General features: G+C 38.3%; 1 protein-coding gene across 2 annotated transcripts in view; it reads right to left on the reverse strand.

Annotated features, from left to right (window-relative positions):
- The window catches only part of CECR2 (CECR2 histone acetyl-lysine reader), a 168,295-nt gene that overhangs the window by 49,747 nt on the left and 96,089 nt on the right, over positions 1 to 22,459 (reverse strand). For both annotated transcript variants that reach the window (XM_028121144.2, XM_088025850.1), the window contains exon 2: positions 14,738 to 14,832. In XM_028121144.2, the coding sequence (XP_027976945.1) occupies positions 14,738 to 14,832 (95 nt within the window). The remainder of the gene's footprint in view (positions 1 to 14,737; positions 14,833 to 22,459) is intronic.

A 22,459-nucleotide genomic window follows, 5' to 3' on the forward strand; every position in this document is an offset into this window, starting at 1 on the left:
CAGAACCTCAAAATTCATGGAACAAAAAATGACAGAAGGGAGAAACAGACAAATCCACAAGTATAGGCAAATATTTTTAACATTTTTCTAATTACCAAGTAGACAAAACAACCCCTGAAGACACGGGGATCTCAAAAAATACAACATGACTTAATTGACATTTACAGAATACTATACACAAAAACTGCAGTATATTCTTCTCAAGTGCATATGAAATGTTCACTATGATAAACCATATGCTGGGACATAAAATAAGTCACAATAATCTTAAAAGATTGAAATCTCATAGTAGCATATGTGAACACATGGAAATTAGGAATCAAAACACTAAGATATCCAGAAATTAAATAACACACTTTTATAACCCAAGGATCATGGCAGAAATATGAAAATAAAGAACATGTTTCAAATGATAATGAAACTACAGTATATCAAAATGTGTGAGATGCAGCCAAGCACTGCTTAGAAGGAAAGTTACAGCTTTAAATACCTGAACTGAAAGGGCAAAAAGTCTCAAAAACAGTAGTGTCACTGAGCAACCTATAAAGCCAAAGTAAATAGAAGAAAATAATAAAAACAAGAAATCAATAAAGTGGAAAACAAGTGAACAGTAGGTCAAGTAAAAAGTTGGTTCCTTAATAAATGTTTGAAAACCTGCAGAGGGGCGCCTCGGTGGCTCAGTCGTTGGGCGTCTGCCTTCAGCTCAGGTCATGATCCCAGGGTCCTGGGACGGAGCCCCACATCGGGCTCCCTGCTCAGCGGGAAGCCTGCTTCTCCCTCTCCCACTCCCCCTGCTTGTGTTCCCTCTCTCGCTGTCTCTGTCAAATAAATAAATAAAACCTTAAAAAAAAAAAAAAAAGAATAAAGAGGAAGAGAGAAACAACAAGTTATACTATCAGGAATGGGAAGTGGAGCTATCACTGCACATATTAAAAGAATAAGAGAATATTATGAACAGCATTATGGAAATAAATTTTACAACTTAGATAAAATAGACAAATTCCCTGAAATATGCCAAATAACTTACAAAAAAAGGACTTAAGAAATAGAACACTTGGATAGACTTCTCTATTAAAGAAAGTGAATCAATAATAATCAAAAGCTGGCACAAAGAAAACTACAAACCCAAAGGTTTTCAGTGGTTAATTCTTCCAAATTTTCAAGGAAATATTTTTTTTTTATTTTATTTTAATCTTACTTGTCAGAGACAGATTGAGACAGAGCGAGAGAGCACAAACAGGGGGAGAGGCAGGTAGAAAGAGATGCAGGACTCGATCCCAGAACCCTGGGAACATGACTTGAGCCGAAGGCAGATGCTTAACTGAGCCACCCAAGTGTCCCTAAAGGAAATATTTGAAACAAATCACACAAACTTTCAGAAAATAGGAGAGAACACTTCTCAATCCTTGCACCAAAATCTGACAAAGATATACAGAAAATAAAACTAGACCACTATTCCTCATGAACATACACACAAAAATCCTCAACAAATTATCAGCAAATCACATTCAGCAATATGCAAAGGAGACAACACTTCATATTTAATGGTGAAACACTGAGTACTTTCCCCCTATTATTAAAAGAAGATACACTCATATGACCTCACTGATATGAGGAATTCTTAATCTCAGGAAACAAACTGAGTGTTGCTGAGTGGTGAGGGGTGGGAGGGATGGGGTGGCTGGGTGATAGACATTGGGTAGGGTATGTGCTATGGAGAGCGCTGTGAATTGTGCAAGACTGTTGAATCACAGATCTGTACTTCTGAAACAAATAATGCAACATATGTTAAGAAAAAAGAAAAAGAAGAAGATAGCAGGAGGGGAAGAATGAAGGGGAGTAAGTCGGAGGGGGAGACGAACCATGAGAGACGATGGACTCTGAAAAACAAACTGAGGGTTCTAGAGGGGAGGGGGGTGGGGGGATGGGTTAGCCTGGTGATGGGTATTAAGGAGGGCACGTTCTGCGTGGAGCACTGGGTGTTATGCACAAACAATGAATCATGGAACACCATATCAAGAACTAATGATGTAATGTACGGTGATTAACATAACAATAAAAATTAAAAAAAAAAGATACACTGAGGGGCACATGGGTGGCTCAGTCAGTTAGGCATCTGCCTTCGACTCAGGTCATGATCCCAGGGTCCTGGATTGAGCCCCATCTCGGGCTCCCTGCTCAGCAAGGGAGCTGCTTCTCCCTCTCCCTCTTTTTCTCACTTAGCTTGTGCTCTCTCTCACTCACTCTCTCAAATAAATAAATAAAATCTTTTTTTTTTAAAGAGCAGAGTGAGGCACAGAGGCGCTTGATCTGGGCACTCCAGGATCATGACCTGAGCCAAAGGCAGACACTTAACTGGCTGAGCCACACAAGTGCCCCAATAAATAAAATCTTAGGAAAAAAATATATATATATTGAGTCTTAGCCAGTAGAATAAGACTAAAGAGGAAGTACAAGGGTCACAGAGTTGAGTGGAGGAAACAAAGCTGTTTTTAACTGCAGACTACATAAAAATCATCAGGAATCTACAACAAAACCAGTAAAACTAAAAAGTGAATTCAGGAAGATTATAAAAACATGGTCGGGGCACCTGGGTGGTCAGTAGGTTAGGTTTCCAACTCTTGCTTTTGGCTCAGGTCATGATCTCATGGGTGGTGATGGGCATCTGGGTGGCTCAGTAGGTTAAGCATCTGCCTCTGGCTCAGGTCATGATCCCAGCGTCCTGGGATTGAATCCCATGTCAGGCTCCCTGCTCAGCAGGAGTCTGCTTCTCCCTCTCCCTGCCCATGCTCTCTCTCTCAATCTCAAATAAATAAAAAATCTTATTTAAGATTTTAATCAATCTTAAAAAAAAAAAAAAAGATCTCATTGGTGGTGAGATCGAGCCCTGCAGTAAGCTCCATGTTCAGCAGGGAGTCTGCTTGAGATTCTCTCCCTCTGCCCCTCCCCCCATTCTCTCTCTGAAATAAGTAAATTTTATAAAACACGGTGAAAATATAAAAATCAACAGCATTTTATATATACTAGGAAAAAAATAACTAGGAAACAAAAATTTGGGGGGGCACTAGGTGGCTCAGTTGGTTAAGCGACCAACTGTTTTGGCTCAGGTCATGATCTCATGGATGGAGACATGAGCGTTATGTCGAGCTCTGAACTGAGTGCAGAGGATGCTTTAAGTTTCTCTTTCTCTGCCCCTTCTAACTCACGCACCATGCACATGCGTGCCCAGGGTCTTTCTCTCTCAATAAATAGACAAAAAAAATTTTTAAAGTAATTCCACTCACAGTATCATCAAAAATATCAACTACTTATAAGTAAATGTAAAGATGTCCAATATTTTCACAGTGAAAACTACAAAATATTATTGAAATTAAAGAAGGCAAATGGTGAAACCTATATATCACATTTAAGGACAGGGAAATTCAAAGTTGCTCAAAATGTCTACTGTCCTAGCAGGATGCTTCTTTCCCCCTCCCCCCACTGAAATGTTGTTTTAAAATTTATATGGAAAAGCAACAAACTTAGAACAGTAAAAACAATGGAAAAAAAACACCTCTGCCCAATGTTGGAAAACTTACTAATTTCAAGACAATCTGGTATTTGTGTAAATATAAGACATACAGATCAATGGAATAAGGGAGAGTCCAGAAATGTACTGAATATATATATATTCATAAGGAAAAAAAAGAACATTGACCTTCTACTTCACACCCAATACAAATACTAATTCAAAACCCATCATAATGCCAACTGCAAAAAAGCTAAAACTAAAACTAAAAGAACACCTAGAAGAAAATTTTCTTGACATTAAGGTAGGTCCTGATTTCTTACACTGGGAACAAAAAGTATGAAACATACTAGAAAAAACTGGTAAGTTGGACTTCAACAAAATAAAGTGTCCATTTCTCAAAAATACACTGAAAAACAAATGGAAAGGCAAGCTACACACCAGGAGAAAATATTCATAACTCATTACATATCTACTCATCAGGGAAGTGCAAATTAAAACCACAACGACTTACATTATACACGATAGACTCAGTAAAATTAAAAACTGGTTAAAATTAAAAACAACAAATGTTAGCAAAGATATGGAGCAACCGGACTGTTCATATGTTGTTAGTAGGAACAGAAATGTTTCACAACCACTTAGAAAATAGTCTGGCAGTTTCTTAACTACACTCTTATAATATGACCCAGCAATACCCAAGAAAAATGAAGATATATACCCACAAAAATGTTTGTATGCAAATGTTCATGGCTGCTTTACTCATCACAGACGCAAACTGGAAGCAACATACAAGTCCATCAACTAGTGGACAGATGAACAAATTGTGATCTCTTTTTCCAATGGAATACAATTTAGACTCCCTCTCCCCACAAAGGAACAAACTACTGATACAAACAGCAGTATCAATGAATATCCCAAATATTATGCTGACTCAAAGAAACTGGACACAATAGTACATATCGTATGACCCCACTCATAAAATTCCAGAATAAGGTAAAACTTAATCTACAGTGATAAAAATCAGATCCGTGATTGGAATCACAGCAATCTGTAGGGGTGGGGGTAGATTTAATGGCAAAGGGCACCTTCTGCAGAGATGGAAATGTCCTATTATCTTGAATAGGACGGTGACAACATGGTGTATTCATTTGTCCAAAAAAAAGCCTGTACATTTGAATTGTGCGTATTTTATTGCATCTAAATTATATCTTAATAAAGATGAGTTTAAATGGACTCATTTCACAGAAGTATTATAATTTCCAAAAAGATAAATAATATTTCTATAGAGGGCAGATAGGACCCCCAAATACTAATCGTTTAAGAGTCTTTAGAGAATCTCTCATAGAATGTTAGGTATATAATTAATGCTCCTAAGTAAAATTTATGATTGTTATGAGTTTCTACTTTGAGTGGAAGCCACAAGAAAGCGAAACAAAGACCATACTGAAGCACAAATTAGTGTAGGTAATCAAAAGAGCACTCTACTAAAAGTGATAAAAGGAAAAAAAATCTTTTGGTGCCAAATATCATCATAATGAGCATTTAATGGAGGGTATTTTTATAAGGCTTAAATCATTGCTCAAGACCTGATGCAATCCTTTCTTCACTCTGACAGCTAAGAGCAAACCAGAAGTTCCTGATTTCCAATCCCATGCTCAATTAGGTTAGGTTACTTCTCAATGAAGAAAAAGAAGTGCTGCTGAGAGCAACCAGCTGATGAATCACTTTAAGTACCTACAGTATTTTTATTAATAAAGGCCCATTAAACCAACTGGCTAGAATTGCAATTCCAGGGAGGGTAACAGGAGGAAAAGTACGTTACCAACACAAAGTCCTTTTAAGTTTATATACTGATGGGAGTAAATCAACATAGAAATTGCAAAGACAAAACAAACAAGAACCCATGTGTCTGCCATCAAGCTTAAAAAAAAGAAAATTAGTAGGGTATGTGCTATGGTGAGCGCTGTGAATTGTGCAAGACTGTTGAATCACAGATCTGTACTTCTGAAACAAATAATGCAACATATGTTAAGAAAAAAGAAAAAGAAGAAGATAGGAGGGGAAGAATGAAGGGGAGTAAGTCAGAGGGGGAGACGAACCATGAGAGACGATAGACTGAAAAACAAACTGAGGGTTCTAGAGGGGAGGAGGGTAGGGGGATGGGTTAGCCTGGTGATGGGTATTAAAGAGGGCACATTCTGCATGGAGCACTGGGTGTTATGCACAAACAATGAATCATGGAATACCACATCAAAAACTAATGATGTAATATATGGTGATTAATATAACAATAAAAAATTAAAATTAGCTGTTCCTTAGGTTAGTGGAACTTCAAGAATGGTCCTGGACCATTCTTAGCATCATCTAGAACTTGTAACATATGCAAATCCTCAGCCCCCTCCTAACCTATGGAATTAGATAGTGGTAGGGCCAGCAATGTCTTTTAACAAGCCATCTGATTGATTCTGATATTCCCTGAGGTCTGAGAATCACTACCTTAAATGTTATTATCATTTATGCTTATCCCTAGCTACAGTAGTCTCCCCTCCTATCAGATAGAATCACTTCCCTGAACTGTGTTAATCATAGCCTTATCTTTTTTTTTTTTTTTTTAATGAGAGAGAGAGCTAGCACGAGTGGGAGGAAAGGGGCTGAGTGAGAGGGAGAAGCAGACTCCCTGATGAGCGCAGAGCCTGACACAGGGCTGGATCACAGGGCCCTGGATCATGACCTGAGCCGACACCAAGAGTTGGCTGCTTAACCCACTGTGCCACCCAGGTGCCCCTCCCTTGATTTTCTTTATAATCTTTCCAAATATATTTATCCTCATTTAGTTTCCTTGTTTTACATTTATAGAAACATAGTCACTGGTCCATATGCTTCTGTGAACTGCTTTATTAGCTCAACGTTTTTTTCTGGCCTGATTTCTCCATGGTTATGTATATAGCTGTGATCTGGCTGACCCTCAGCTGCTCCTAGAGGCCACTGCAGTCCCTAGCCACATGAGCTTTCCCAACACAGTTGCTTATTTCATCAAAGCAATTCTACAGCATCTGATAATGGGATGGAGTCCTATACAGTATAAAAGAATCGGGGGAGTGAAATCCCATGAATGTTCCCAAATTCTATTGGTTAGGAGCAGATCCTACCCACACTCAAGGGGAAGGGATCACACAAAGGCATAGAGGATCCCAGAGAATTCCGGGGACCCTCCTCAGAGTCCAACTGCCATAACTAGCACCCATTCAGATGCAGCAGTCCTGTCTTCATCTGTGGTTTCACATTCCACAGTTTCAGTTACCGGAGGTCCAAGCAGATGGCCCCCTTCTGACTTACCAACAGTAGCCTAATGCTACAACACCACTCACTGCATTTCATCCGTAGGCATCTTATCATCTCACATCACATCATCAGAACAGTGCATACAGGACAGTAAGACACTTAGAGAATGTGCATTGTGTTGTATGTGCATATTCACATAATTTTTATCACAGCAGATTGTTATAATTGCTCTATTTTATTGTTGTCAGCCTCTTACTGTGCTTATTTATAAAAGTTTTTATTTAAATTTCAGTTTTTACTGTGCCTAATTTATAAATTAAACTTTATCATATATATGGTTCAATAGGTTCAATACTATCAACAGTTTCAGGCATCTACTGGGGGTTTTGGAACATATCCCCTGCAGATGAGGAAGGACAACATGACTGCTCTTCTTTGGTAATAAAATAACAAATTCCTGAAAAATTTGAACTGAGACTTTATTCTAAACATCTCTCAGGTACAACAAATTCCTAAACAATGTAAATAACACCAAGCCAAACCAAAGATTTGCAACTGAATCCCACCATGCTACCCAGAGGATTTTTAGACATATGTGAGAGCAAATATCACAACCGAATACAATGGAACATGTGTGGAAATGAGAGTCCGGTGACTTATCATATAGTTTTGCTGCTTAAGTTTCCTCACAAGTTAAAAAAACAAATAGCACTAATGATAAAGTTCTTTTTACTTCTAAGACACTGATTCTGAATTTCAGATTAGTTTGAGAATTGAAAAACCTCTTTAAGCAGAGTTCTACAGATATGTCAAGTGGTCTATGAACCTGGCTGAGAAAATATTAACTTTTAACTAGCCTCTAACTGAAATTTTATATTCTGTTCAGTTATGAATGTAGGGGGAAAATAGTAATATATGTATTTTTTTTGTCAAAAGAAATAAAATATTTTCAGATCACATTACAGATACCGTAAATATCTCAAAATAACCATTTAGAATCATGAATACTTAGAAGATACTAATCTTGAGAAATAAAGCCTGCTGCTAGAGCATGTTGATGAGTTAATAAAAAACATTACTGTATCAAAAATTTGTTTTATTAAAATTTTACTAACCATATTTCAGTATAATTAGATTAAGAGGTAACCCTATTCAAACAATGAATCATGGAACACTACATGAAAAACTAATGATGTAATGTATGGTGATTAACATAACAATAAAAATTTTAAAAAAAAAAGAGGTAACCCTATTTATTTTGATTTCAAATCATATCCTTAGATGAGGTCCACAGACTTCATTAGAATGTCACAGAAGCACACAGTTCAAAAATAGTTAAAACTTCTTTTATACGAAAACCTCTTTCTTTAACATTTTTCTTTTAATTCATTCATAGCATAGGGCTGTGGGTAAGAGCTGGAGGACGAGGATTACACTGCTAGGGGCCAAATCTGTCCTGTATCAATCACCAGCTGTGTAACCTCGGACAAGTTATTTATCCACTCTGTGCCTAAAATTCCTCAACCTTAATAGATGAGTGAGAAAGGAATTCGTATTAGGCATTATTAGGATTAAATAAGAGTTCCTGAAAAAGATTTACAGTAGTGCCTAGGATAGTAAGGATAAGCAGACAAGTATAATTCTATCCTATATATTAAAGGCACAAACCTCAGTTTGGAGAACACAATTAAGAACAAATGGGGTGGGGGGCGCCTGGGTGGCTCAGTCAGTTAAGCGTCTGCCTTCTGCTGAGGTCTTGATCTCAGGGTCCTGGGATCCAGCCCCACATCAGGCTCCCTGCTCAGCGGGGAGCCTGCTTCTCCCTCTCCCTTTGCCTGCCACTGCCCCTGCTTGTACACTCTCTGTCAGATAAATACAATCTTTTTAGAAAAGAACAAATGGGGGTTCTATGTGCCACTTAAAGTTTAGACCGAGTTAGTGCAAACTAGAACAGTAATCTTTTTAAGTGTTCTAAAAACAGGGGCTGGCAAACTATGAATTGTGGGTCTGAATGTCTTTTTTGTTGTTTTTTTTAAACAGCCTGTAAGCTAAAAATGTAAAAAACTATTCTTTTTTTAAATGATTGGGGGGGAATCCAAACAATACTATTTCATGACACGTGAAAACGTTATTAAATTCAAATTTCAATGTACATAAAGTTCTTAAAAAAAAGCCCAAAAACCCCACAGCCACGATCAGCCATTGAAGTATTTACTGCTTTTGCACTACGATGACAGAGTAGTTCTAACAGATAATATCACTTACACAAAGCCTAAAATATTTATTCTCTAGGCCTTTATAGAAAAAGTCTGCTGACCCCAGTTTCAAAATGCGCAAACCAAAGTAGATTAAGAGATGGAGAACTGCTTGATTCAATGTCTACCTTCCACTCAGCATATTTAGAAACTATGAGAATGTTTTTACATATACTGATATAATAAATTGATACTTATTAGTGGCTCGAGCCTATTCTAAGGCTTCTCATAAATTATTTCATTTACTCTTCATGGTAACTTTAGTGGGTACTATTATCATTCTGAGATGAGGGAAGTTTTGCACAAAGAAATTACTTAAGTAACTGTCTTAGCTCCCTACAACAAGTAAATCTCAGAACCAGAAAAGGCAAGCCTTCATTTGTCCAATTTTCTCTTTTTATAGGATGAGATGAAAGTAAAACTTCAGAAAGCATGCATTCACTCTAACTCTTTAGTGGATACCACTGTGGGACAAAATGACTAACTTTGGACAATTCCTTTCAATGGAAAATGTGAAATCCATTATAGTGGTCTTTCTTGTATGGGCACTCATCATACAGATGTGTTCAGAATGTGACTATTCACTGAGCTGTATAACTACAGAACAAAAAAAGTTTTCTGTGGTATATTGTATCTCAATAATGACAAGTTTTTTTTTAAGATTTTTTATTTATTTGAGAGAGAGCATGAACAGCTGGGAGGAGCAGAGGGAGAGGGAGAAGCAGGCTCCTGAAGATGCCCAACCAACTGAGCCACTCAGGCGCCCCAATAATAGTAAGTTTTTAAAAGGCTGAGGTGAGAGCCACATTCCAAACAATTAATTCCGAATCTTAGGGCTGCCAGTTTCCAAATTTATTTGGTCAGCCAGAAATATTTTTATTTCAACTGTATTTTAAAAACGAACAAAAGGGGTGCCTGGGTGGCTCAGTCGTTAAGCGTCTGCCTTCGGCTCAGGTCACGATCCCAGGGTCCTGGGATGGAGCCCCGCATTGGGCTGCTTCCAAAATTTGGCTACTGTATAGTAATCCTTTCCAATTGTAATATTGTAATATTCAATATCCTGTTCTTTCAATTCTTTGTACTTCATCTTGATGATGTGGGAATTATTCATCTTCTAACTAGCTAAATGACCTGGTAAATTGTCTAGATATGTTTCCTTCCCTCTAAAACGGGACCTTATTAAACTAGGAGATGACCTCATACCAGCTCTTCTTTACCTCACAATGAAAAAAAAAAATGAAATGAACACAAGTGAAATTATAATGAATGATGGTAAAAGTTGGCATCTAAGTTAAAAATATTCTGCAGAATATCCATTATTTTCAAACTAATTACTTTTATAGAAAACGTTATCAAAGTAAGTATATACTTTTTCTCTAATTTATGGTTGAGACTAATGGTAAATAAGAGAGGAATAAAATTAAATGAGGAACAAGTTGGTTATAGCCATTTACCCCCATTTACAACAGGACAAATCAAAACCTCTCATTGATAATTCACATATATGATTCTTATATTTTTATATATGATATTCATATATATAATTCAAATACACACATATACTTATAGGAGCCATTAAAACCCAATGATTATCCAAAAACCAATTAACTGGTTCTTATCCACAAAAAAATCTATCAAAATAATTATTATTTAAGTAAATGTAATTAGATGCAAGCATACATCTTACTATTATTATTTAGTTTTGTTCTGGAAGTCAATATGATAAAAGCATGTATAGCAGGCAACCTTTAAGAGGCCCAAAATGATTTCTACCTCCTGGTATTCACACCCTTGTACAATCCCCTCCTTTTAGTATGACAGACTGTCTATACCTTGCTTTTATTATGGCAAAAGGATGTCAATCCCCATGATTATGTTATATCATATAAGATTCTCTGCTGGCAGACAAGAGCTATCTTCCTGCTGGTCTTGAAGACACAGTTATGTAGTAAGAGGCCATTTGGCTGCCAAAGGAACTGTGGATGACCTGTGGGAGCTGACAGGAGCTCCCAGTCAACAGCCAGCAAGAAAATAAGGATCTCGGTCCTACAACTGCAAAGAAATGACTCTTCCATCAACCAGAATGAACTTGGATTGCTCCCCAGTTAAGCCTCCAGATTAGAACACTGCCTGGATGACACCCTGATTACAGCCCCATAAGAAACTGAGCAGAGGATCAGATGAGCCACACATACACTCCCGACCTATAAAACTGTGAGATAATAAATGGATTTTTTAAGCTACTAAGTTTGGAGAAACTTGTTATACAGAGACAGAAAACAAATACATGGATACCTGTCCCAGTCAAGCTTTGAGAAGACTGTAGTCCTAGTCAAGATCCTGGGTACCTTGATTGCACTCTCTAAGCAATCCTATGTTAGACACACCCCAGCTAAGCTGAAGCCAGATTCTTTTTTTTTTTTTTTTAAGATTTTATTTATTTGTCAGAGAAAGAGAGAGCGCACATGTGCACAAAAGCAGGGGGAGCGGCAGGAAGAGGGAGAAGCAGGCTCCCCGCTGAGCAGGGAGCCCGATGTGGGGCTCAATCCCAGGACCCCGGGATCATGACCTGAGCCAAAGGCAGACGCTTAACTGACTGAGCCACCCAGGCGTCCTGCTGAAGCCAGATTCTTAACAGAAATGATGATACAGTAATTTTTTGTTGTTTTAAGTTTTAGGGTATTGTTACATAGCAGTGGATAACTAGTACAGCTTGAAACAGACAAGAATACAAATACTGAAAAGAAAGAGGGATGATAATCCTAGAAAATGAGAAGAGAATCAAATTAAAAAATTATCAAGATTAATAAACTGGGTAGATTCAAGATCTATATAGAAGAATGTATTTCCAAAGTACTTATAATATGAATGGGATTCAACTCCTAATATTGTCAAAAATTAAAATAGCCAAGAATGTATCCGCCCTAAATGAATCAAACTGTACATTTTTACTGAGTAATAGAAAGAGCTTGAATAAAAAAGCAATCTCAACATTGTGAAGAGGTCAATTCTGCCTAAATTTATTCATAGGTTCATTTGACTCTAATCAAAATAAAGGAATATCTTATGAACATGATGAGATAATATAATTATTTTCTGTAAGAATGAAGCAAGATTAAGACAGATTTTATTTTATTTTTTTTTAAAGATTTTATTTATTTATTTGAGAGACAGAGAGCACGAGAGGGAAGAGGGTCAGAGGGAGAAGCCGACTCCCCGCTCAGCAGGGAGCCCTATGTGGGACTCGATCCTGGGACTCCAGGATCATGACCTGAGCTGAAGGCAGTCGCTCAACCAACTGAGCCACTCAGGCGCCCTAAGACAAATTTTAAACAGAAGGATTTTTTTTTAAAAGATTTTATTTATTTATTTATTTGAGAGAGAGAGAGAGAGAGAGAGCGCACCTGAGAGGGGGGAGGGTCAGAGGGAGCAGACTCCCCGCGGAGCAGGGAGCCCGATGCGGGACACGATCCCGGGACTCCAGGATCATGACCTGAGCCAAAGGCAGTCGCTTAACCAACTGAGCCACCCAGAGGCCCCTAAACAGAGGGATTAATGAGAACTATCCTTATCCAACATTAAAATATAATATAAAGGAATAATCACTCAAATGTTATTAGTTGTTGTGTCCCAGACAATATCCTTACTGTTTCATATACAGATTGTTACCTTCAACCTAATGACAATCCAACAAGTAGAGATACTATCATTAAACACATTTTATAGATGAAAAACCTAAGGCACAGGTCACAAAGCTAGTGAATATATTAGGGAGACATAGTGTGGTATCAGAGCCAAAAGAGATTGACAGGTACAATCAGAAAGACCCAAGCAGTTTCAAGCCTGAGTAAAAAATTGGGAAAAGATCAAAGAGATACCACATGCCAACAGGGATGGGAAGATTTACCCCATAAATGATATGACTTTAGCTGTTTCAATCTTCAACCACAGACTGTCCTCTCTATCCTCATTGTCACACACAAGACATAGGAAACCGCTTTCACCCTAACCTGCTGGCATGTTATGGGCAATGTTCAGAGCTGACAAGGGTAAAGGAACACTCTTGTGCAAGAATGAAATAGAAGAACCTAGAGGAAAACAGCCTTACAAATTTTAAATGGGCATTTCTTTTCCCTGATCTTCAACATACCAGTAAAATGACCCAAGTATATTAACAAGAAGGTCAAATATACAGAGATTACAAATGTGCCCAAGAGGGGCGCCTGGGTGGCTCAGATGGTTAAGCGTCTGCGTTCGCTCAGGTCATGATCCCGGGGTCCTGGGATCGAGTCCCGCATCGGGCTCCCTGCTCGGCAGGGAGCCTGCTTCTCCCTCTGCCTCTCTCTTTCTCTGACTCTCATGAATAAATAAAATATTAAAAAAAAAAAAAAAAAATGTGCCCATAAGCCTAAGAAAAGATACTGAACTTGTGAAGAATGATCAATGAAATGCAGTTAAAACAACTTTATACCTATCAGACTGGTCAAGACTGGAGACACCATGTCTAGTTACTTGTACCATCATAAGAGTCCTTCACTCTATCTCTATCTCTCCTTTCTCCCCTAATTCATTAGCCCCTAGTTGGTCTTCCTACTTTCCCTCTTGCCCAGGATGCTTACTTAAATACACAATCTGACGACTCCCTTGCTCTCATGGCTTTTATATTGATACCCCCAAATTCTATTTTTTTTGTAAGATTATATTTATTTATTTGACAGAGAGAGACACAGTGAGAAAGGGAACACAAGCGGGGGGAGTGGGAGAGGGAGAAGCAGGCTTCCTGCTGAGCAGTAACTCTCCCTTAAGAGATACAAACTTGTACCATGAAGAAAATGGCATTTCATCAATCTCTTACTCATCTTGTAACAACAAGTTTATTGCACATTAGTATTGGGCCTAGTTTCCCAGCCCTAACAGATACCTAAGAGTAGATTTAACAGAGCAGAAGTATTTGAGATAGCATCTTTAACTGTACGAAAAATACAAACCTGAAAACCCCAAGCTCCTGCCGTGCATGGCTCTGGAGTGCTGAAAAGCATTTTGTCTCAGCTTTTTTAAGAGTTGGCTCTATACAGTTCCACCCTGTATAGAAATGTAGTAGCGAAGAAAATGTGTCTCGAGTTAGGGTCAAAACAAGCAATGAGGCCTTATCAGGAAGATCCTTTATTCGTCTACACAGATAAAATTTTGCTCCAAATGTCTGTACACGTCAAATATATCAGAGCGCTGTTTACTTGGCAGTTACGGTATGAGGGAGCCTAGAAGCTCCACGTTAAAAATTATGCTACTGGTTATGTGAACAACAGAAGATACTTAAGTGGTAGAAATGTAGTAAAATCTAGCTTTAATCTGTTAGGCAACATTTTACCAATACCGCAAGAGGCTGTAATTTCTGTAAAAATAAGAAAGAAAGGCATACACTGAGAAGAAGAAATTCTACACTTGATTATGTTAACTGGTAGATCCAGGAGTAAGGGATATAGATTTGTCAGAGTGAAATAAACTCAGGGATTATAATAAAATTAAAACTGAACTGCAGAAGGAGCCAAACACAGAGCTGGGGAATCCATTTGTAAATACAACTGGCAAATGATCAGTTCTGGTTTGTTACAGAAGACACGAAACATCAGTGCACCTGGTTAATTAGTTCTTTTTACATGAAATATGCAGTAAAATCAGGATTACTCACGTGATATCCCTTCGTTGATAGCAGCCCTGAAGCAGGCAGGCGATCAGGTCACTGATAAACTCTACATCATCTCTGTGAAGAGCTGCTTCTAATTCCTGAGGAGGAAGAGAGAGAGACTGAGATCAAACAGAGATTTCTTAAAATCCACCTGTCCCAGCTTCCTATCACCCACACCATTAACATCACTCTCCAAGCCACTACAGGGTCAGTGTAGCCAAATTGCTTGCCATGGATAAACTCCCTCCCACAGTTACTGCTAGAAGAACGAGTTCAACTTTTTGTTTTTCCATGGGTTTATTTCTCCCATTGCTCCATTCCACTTTTCTGCACACCAGAAGAAACACGTGTATCTCTTTTTATAAGTCAATGCTAGCTACGTAATTATCAAAGAGCTTAACTTACATAAATATGTTATAATGCCTCCTATTTTAATGGTAAGAGAATAAAGTAGCAAATACATAATTATCTATTATGTATACTTCATTCCCCTAACAGTTTTAACAGGTAAATCATCTGCAACTGTTTTAAAGAACCACTATTATTTATTGAAAAAAAGCACTGGTAGTGAGCAATATAGCTAGCAATTCTTATTTTGAGGATGCTACACCTAAGTGACTAATGATGGGAGATTGCTAGAACTGAGAATAATCTTACATCATCTAGAGAGAAGTGAGGTAATGTCTATGTTAATGGTTTAATCCTAGGTGAGATGTATTTGCTTTCCTCAGGATTCAAGCAGACAATGCCAAAGATTTAGCTTGTCTTAGCACAGTATTCTGAACAAAGCTAAGTTGAGAAGGAGCTATTGGGACAAAAAGTGACAGTGGGAAATTTTAGATCTTATTTCTCTTTTCAATCTCCCATTCTAAACCAGTATTTTCTAAGATGATGGAATCTGTTCTAAGTCATCAACTCTTAGGATACAAAGTTTGCCCGCACTGTTTCAACCAGGATACAAGCCATTTTCCAAGGGTCTACTCTGCTTATGGTTTGACTGGCTCATAAATCATATCTATAAACACAGAAAAACCAAACTTTGAAGGCTCATATTAATGGTTCTGAAAGCATGAGATGTGCATACGAAACAATTTCTGACCTAAACACCAATTACACGGCAAGTGCATACTTAATGGAGGAGTCTGCTGCTACCATAAAAACATTAAAGTTTTTCTAATTGTAATTATGGAAAATAATTTTGTAAGTTATTTTAATGGTTCCATTTGTTATTTTACTTTTTAAAATTCCCAAGTTTGTAAGCATTCACTCTAAAACCTGTTCTAAAACAGAGGTGCCTTGACAGCCCGGTCTGTGAAGCGCCAGACTCTTGGTTTCCGCTCAGATCAGGATCTCTCGGTGTCATGAGGCGGCGGTGGGGAGATGGGCTTTGTGCTCAGCAGGGAGTTGGCTTGAGTTTCTCTCCCTCTGTCCCTCCCCCTGCCCAACCTCGCACGCTCTCTAAAATAAATAAATAAATAAATAAATAAATAAATAAAACCTTCATTGGACAAAAACCTGCTAAGCATACTGACACAAATAAACAAAATACAAACTACCCTGAGGTGGTTCACCTGAAAAGGTTCATACTGCCTTAAAAGCCCACATGAATGAAACTCAAAATTCAAAGACAAGGCTGAGGCTTGCAAACATTTGCTTGCCTTAATTACAAACTTGGGAATTATAACACATCTTAGCAATGGTTCTTATTCTTCTATTAGTTTATTAATTCCTGTTGGCAGACTTCTTTTCTAGTTAGTGATTATCCAGAAAAACAAGAAACCCTACCACCCAGAGATAACAAGGATCTGAACTATAATTAGCCAGAATTCATTAGTTCAACCAATATTTACTGGGCACCCACCCTATCTAAGATAATATAGTACTTCCTAAGTCCTGAGGAGCTTAGTTTAGTTTGGAGAGATTAAGAGTACAAAAAAAGATAGACAAACCAACTAATGAGCACTATTAGGTACAGAAAAGGTGCTATGGTGCAATGGGACTTGAGAAGAAAAGGACTCCTCCTGGCTGTGGGAAGCCTAAGAGACTCATGAAGACCATGGCACCCAAGATGGGAGAATCGTGGCGGCGTGACAATGGGGGAAGAAGCAGGGCATAACCAGGTGCAGTTAACAATGGGAGCAAGGGCACCGAGAGGATAGTAGCTTCAGTTTAACTATTCTGTAGATACTACGAGGAGAGTAATGTGAGCTAAGATTGATAGCTGATATGAATACTGAGCTAATGAGTTTGGCTCTTCTTTGGAAGACAATGGAGATTCACCACAGTTATTTTTATTGAGGAGAAGCACAGTGATACTAACTTAGCTGCTGGGTGTGTAAAAGGAATTCTAGTGGTAGTGGGTGTGAGGTGGAGTTAAACACAAGTAAGAGCCTGGGAGAAAGATTCTGAAGGACTTACCCAAGGAGAGAAATTGCAGCAATGGAGAAACACGAATTCAAGATCAGACAGAAGTAAATGTGATGCAAAGCAAGGGAAAATTTGAATGGCTCATATTTTAAGCCTGGTCAGTGGGCAAGACTCCAGAGCAAACTGCAATTATAACAGAAACCGAACCCTTGAAGCACAAAGTCCCAGACCAGCTTGTTTGATAGAGGAGACAGACTACTGAATAGTAGAGCTGGAAGGTATATTACAAATCACAGTACTTCAACTCTCTCAATTTAAGGATAAATAAACTAGGCCCAGGAAGGTTAACTGACTCCTGTTGTACTCAGCAGAACAGTGCCAGGACCAAGTGAAACCCAGACAACCCCATCCAGGGCTCTTCCACAGAGTAAGCTGCTTCCTACTGGCCTATGTGCTCTAGGCTAGAAAGGCTGATGGCTTTAACAGCTCTAATAACCCACCTCCATCACTCCCAACCAAGCCCTCAAATGCAGCATTCTCCCTAAACAGAAAGAAATCCTTCCCCTCCTCCCTTCTGCCAAGCCATACTGTAGGTCCTTTACATGAAAAACTTTCATCTATAAAATCTTCCTAGCTGAGGGATGCCTGGGTGGCTCAGTCGTTAAGCATCTGCCTTCCACTCAGGTTATGATCCCAGGGTCCTGGGATCCAGTCCTATATTGGGTTCCCTGCTCAGCAGGAAGCCTGCTTCTCCCTCTGCCTGCCGTGCCCTCTGCTTCTGCTCTCTGTCTCTGACAAATAATAAATAAAATCTTTAAAAAGTAAAATAAAATAAAATAAATAAAATCTTCCTAGCTGAGTTCCATTTTGCTGGTTCCTCCAGCAACTCCTTCAACACTCTGTATGTTCACATATGGTTACACATTCCTGCTGGAGTTCTGTCCTCCTCATCAATGTAAATTAAAGAGCACCATGTAACTCCTGATTTAAGGTGCTATGGTCAGATGCTTCCTAGTGTTTTTAAAGAACAGAAGTACCAAATTAAACTATGATAAAGGCCACATTTGAAGAGATAAGAACTGGGAAGGCTTTACCAAAGACAGTCAAAGAGAAGTTTACCACAAATCTCTGTGGAAGTATGCCAAGATTCCTAGAAGCCACAGGATACATGTGGATCACTTTTATTCAGTAGTAATTTATTTAAAACATTAATTTTATAAAAGTCCTATTACAGAGCAAAGTGTAAAATCTGCATTAATTTTTACGCTGAGACAACAACAACAAAAAAATGTCACTCATATAGGAACAAGTAAAGCTCTACTATGAATTCCCTTTCTTTTGCAACTCCTGCTTCCCACCAGACATTCCCTTGTGGCTTAAATGGAAATGCTTGACACGAGTTCTAGTTGTCCAGTTTATACCTACAATATTATCTTCTGAAGAGGCAACAATAATAAAATATAACAATATTTACCTGGCAGATGCACAGTAAGGCAGAGCATGTGAAAGTTCATGGCATGTAGAGAAAGTACCAAGGACTCTCCCCAAAACGGAGACGGTGGTTAGAGAATGGAAGACAGGACAGGCCTGTTCCTTAAGGATCTTCACACTAAAGAGTGTGGATTTTACTTTCATATGCAATCAGGTCTGGAGAAGGAGAGTGAAATGATCAGATCTCTGTCTCAAAAAAATGACTGGGAGGGTACCACAGGTGGGGACCACAGGGGCTGTGTCAACATCACCTGGAAGCTTGCACCTCAGGTGCCAAGACAGACTTACTGACACCAGAATCTGCATTTTAACAAGAGCCCCATTATTCATATGCATATATAGCTGGGAGGTGCTATTCTGGAAGATAAAAGGTCAGAGTCTGAGGTAAATAAAACAGCAGCTGTGGGAAGAAAGAAGGGGAGGATATGAGAACATGTGGAAGATGATTAAGTGCTGGTTTAATGAACAAAAGACAAATATAATTACCAAAAGAAATGAAATGCCATAGACCTAAAATGCTCTAAAACATATAAGAAACGTCAAAAATGAATTTCTGACATAAGGATGGAATTAAATCCTTATATTGTAACCCCAAACATACTCAAATGATTTATCTCAAGAACAGCTAAAACCCCCTGTTTATCTAAAAACCCTAGCATTAATGTATGATCATAATCATATCATGCAGATAAAATGTGGTTATCAGTATCTATGGAATTTACAGTTCCTACCTCAAGCTCTGAAACCCGTTGAAAGGACTGAAGAATTAAATGTAATTCAGATATCCAGGTAAACCACTAAATAAACTACTCTAAATACCAGATTAGTAGTCACTGGTGGGAAGAGTGGGTCATTTGGCCCTTAGAGAAGAATGTCATTTCTGGAAATAAATCTATTTAGAATGTGAGGACATATCATGATTAAAGTGTTCTCCAAACAATATCAACTGCCAACATCCTTTTATTACTGCTCCCAGAGAGTCATCAGGTAGAATTACAGACAAATTAGAGTAAAGCAAATCGTTCAGGGCAAAATAAACACAGAGTGGTATGGCCAAAAGATAAGATGTCCTTAAACCCACATTCTACTTACGTTAGATTATGAATTTTCAAGTTTGAAATTACTAACATCTTGTTAACCTGTGGCAGTTAGCAGAAATCAAAATTAGTAAGTCAATTTACAATTAGTAAGTGTAAGAACTGTTTATCTTAAGATACATGCCCAATAGTTGTATAGATTTGTATAACAAATCTGTATTTTCTTCAATAAATCTAAGGTAAGTTTTTATTCCCTATCTGCATTTTTTAAAAAAAATTCCCATAGGTGTTGGGAGGCAAAAGACTGGATGGGAGAGCAATATCGATACTGATGATGTTCTAATTGTAATGGATGCTATTTTCACAGATGGTATCACTTATAAATGCATAAAGCAAAACACTCATAGACTAATGATGAGAATGTCTCATGAACCAAAAACAATGATTAATAAAATCCGTGAATCTGAAATTTAAAAAAGAAAAAGGAAAGACAAAATTGTTTCACTATATTTTCTGCCTGCCTCAGTAACCAGGCTTCATTGGTGATTCAACCATAGTTTTTTTAACATTATCAGCAGAAACTCGGGACTTAATTCGATAAAAAAAAATATTAAATACTCTTGTTCAATACTCAACTGTGATGGACAGGCTAAAGAGGACTGGTAAAAAACTTCTCCCCAGTGAACCTAGGTTTGCTTTTCCTAGCACAACCATGATCTAATGAGTTAGCAACTGGGGAAAGTGGTTACATAGAAAGAGAATATCAGAGATGTTGGATCAGCTCTTTCAAGGAGAATTGAGCAGGTTTGAATTATTCCTCAAATGAGACAAGTATTGAAAAGAACTCTGTTATTTCCAAATAAAATCCAACCTCGCCTTTGTCTACCATTTTACCCATGGAATATAGTAAACTCGTAAATCAGTAAGAAAATGGGCCTCAAAATATAAAATTGCTTTTCAAATGTATTTCTATGACATTATGCTTCATAAATCAGCAGCTATCTAGATAACCTACCAAAAAATATGCAGGGCCATGGTAACTGGTAAGGTGACAAAGTTATCAGTAAACTTTTCCCGTCTAGCTCAGCAGAACTTAATGCAGAATTGGTAAAGATTAGAATGAAGACTAGGTGATAAACCCCTTGGAGAGCAAAGCTCTCCCCACCACCTCCCCTTTAGTTACAGTTAACCCCAGCAGTCGGTACCAAATGGATAAACCAAGGCACACTAATATAGGCCTGTTTTCATCCCATGGTGAAATAAGATTTTGTTTAAGATTTTATTTATTTATTTGACAGAGAGACAGCGAGAGAGGGAACTTAAGCAGGGGGAGTGGGAGAGCGAGAAGCAGGCCTCCCGGCAAGCAGAGAGCCCAACATGGGGGCCCAATCCCAGGACCTGGGGACCACGACCTGAGCCAAAGGCAGAGAAGCCCAACGACTGAGCCACCCAGGCGCCCTGGTGAAATGAAGATTAAGAATGTTATAGAAAAACAGCAAAAAGAAAGGTAACAGGAAAGCAATTTTAATCCTGCTGAACAGAAGAACTGGCTTATCAGTTAAAGAATTTTCACTTTAATGGGTATAGTTTCACATTTGCAGGAAGAAAAAGTTCTGGAGCTCTGTTTCACAACAGTGTGAATATACTTAACACTACTGAATTGTGCACTTAAAAATGGTTAAGATGACGAATTTTATATTTTCTTACAACAGTTTAGGAAAAAATTGTCCCATTAAAAGTACCTACCACCAAGGATTTTGTAATGATTATATGCGGCAATGCTTATAAAAGCCTGTAGAGTCTGGTGCAAAGTAAAAATTCTATAACATGCTAATAGTGCAATTGTTTCATCTTCCTTACAATGAAAGTATGTGGAAAAAAGCAAAGACCGAAGAGATAGAAAGTGGCCTTTTCAAAATTCAGAGGTTTCTGAACAACAGAAATTAAAATCCTTTTAATACATGGCCTACCGTGTTCATAAGCCAATAAAAGCCAACAGTTCTCCAAGAAACTATTTGGAAACCCAGGTTATTCAAAGCTTTACTACTTAGGCCTTCAAACCCAGAGCTTAGAGTAAGTCTTAGAAGTAAGGCACTAAGGAATACCCTTCTAAAATCCCCCCTCCCTACCCCACCCCCGCACTTTCTCTCCACCCCTTTTGTTTTTCCTTTTCACTGTGGGCACTGAGCTGTGAGCACAGAAATCTGAACTTTGCCAAGATGCTCTGGGACAGAAGAGGAAGGGGTGGGTGGGGTGGGGGTGGGGAGCAGAAAACTCGGCAAATCAGCATAGAGAAGGGAGACCCAGTCCTACCGCTCTGCCGTAGCTTCAGAGAGTAGCTGGAGGGAGTAACAGGATTTGTCCTCTTTGCAGCTGGCGTCACAGCTCATTAGGGACAAATCTGTTTAACATCCTTCCACCTCCTCCACCCTCAAGAACAGGCAGTGGCTGCTCAAAAAAGAACTCAGGACTGAGCTAGGGGAACAGCTCCAAACTCTGGCAATGAGAGAGAAATAGGGCCTTTAGCATGGTCGTCGTGGAAAAACGTTTATTTACAATTCTTTACTTTAAAAAATCCCACCTGCCTAATAAACAAAGATAATTTACAGACTGGAGACAGTCAAATGACACAGAATGAATATTACTAATTCCTTTAATGTATAACAACCACCTACTTAACACCTTTTCTTAAATAACATTTGAGGTAGCTTTTTATTGTTGACACGCTTCTAATCTCCAGAAATTTTCTTTAATCTTTTGCTAAAAAAAGGTGGTATAGAGAGACAAACTTTCTTTCCTTCAACTTCCAAATAAGGATCAAGATCACAGA

The sequence above is a fragment of the Eumetopias jubatus genome, unplaced genomic scaffold (genome assembly GCF_037043125.1).
Source record: "Eumetopias jubatus isolate StellerSeaLion01/CBP00866 unplaced genomic scaffold, mEumJub1_p1.0 scaffold_8, whole genome shotgun sequence".
Lineage (NCBI taxonomy): Eukaryota > Metazoa > Chordata > Mammalia > Carnivora > Otariidae > Eumetopias > Eumetopias jubatus.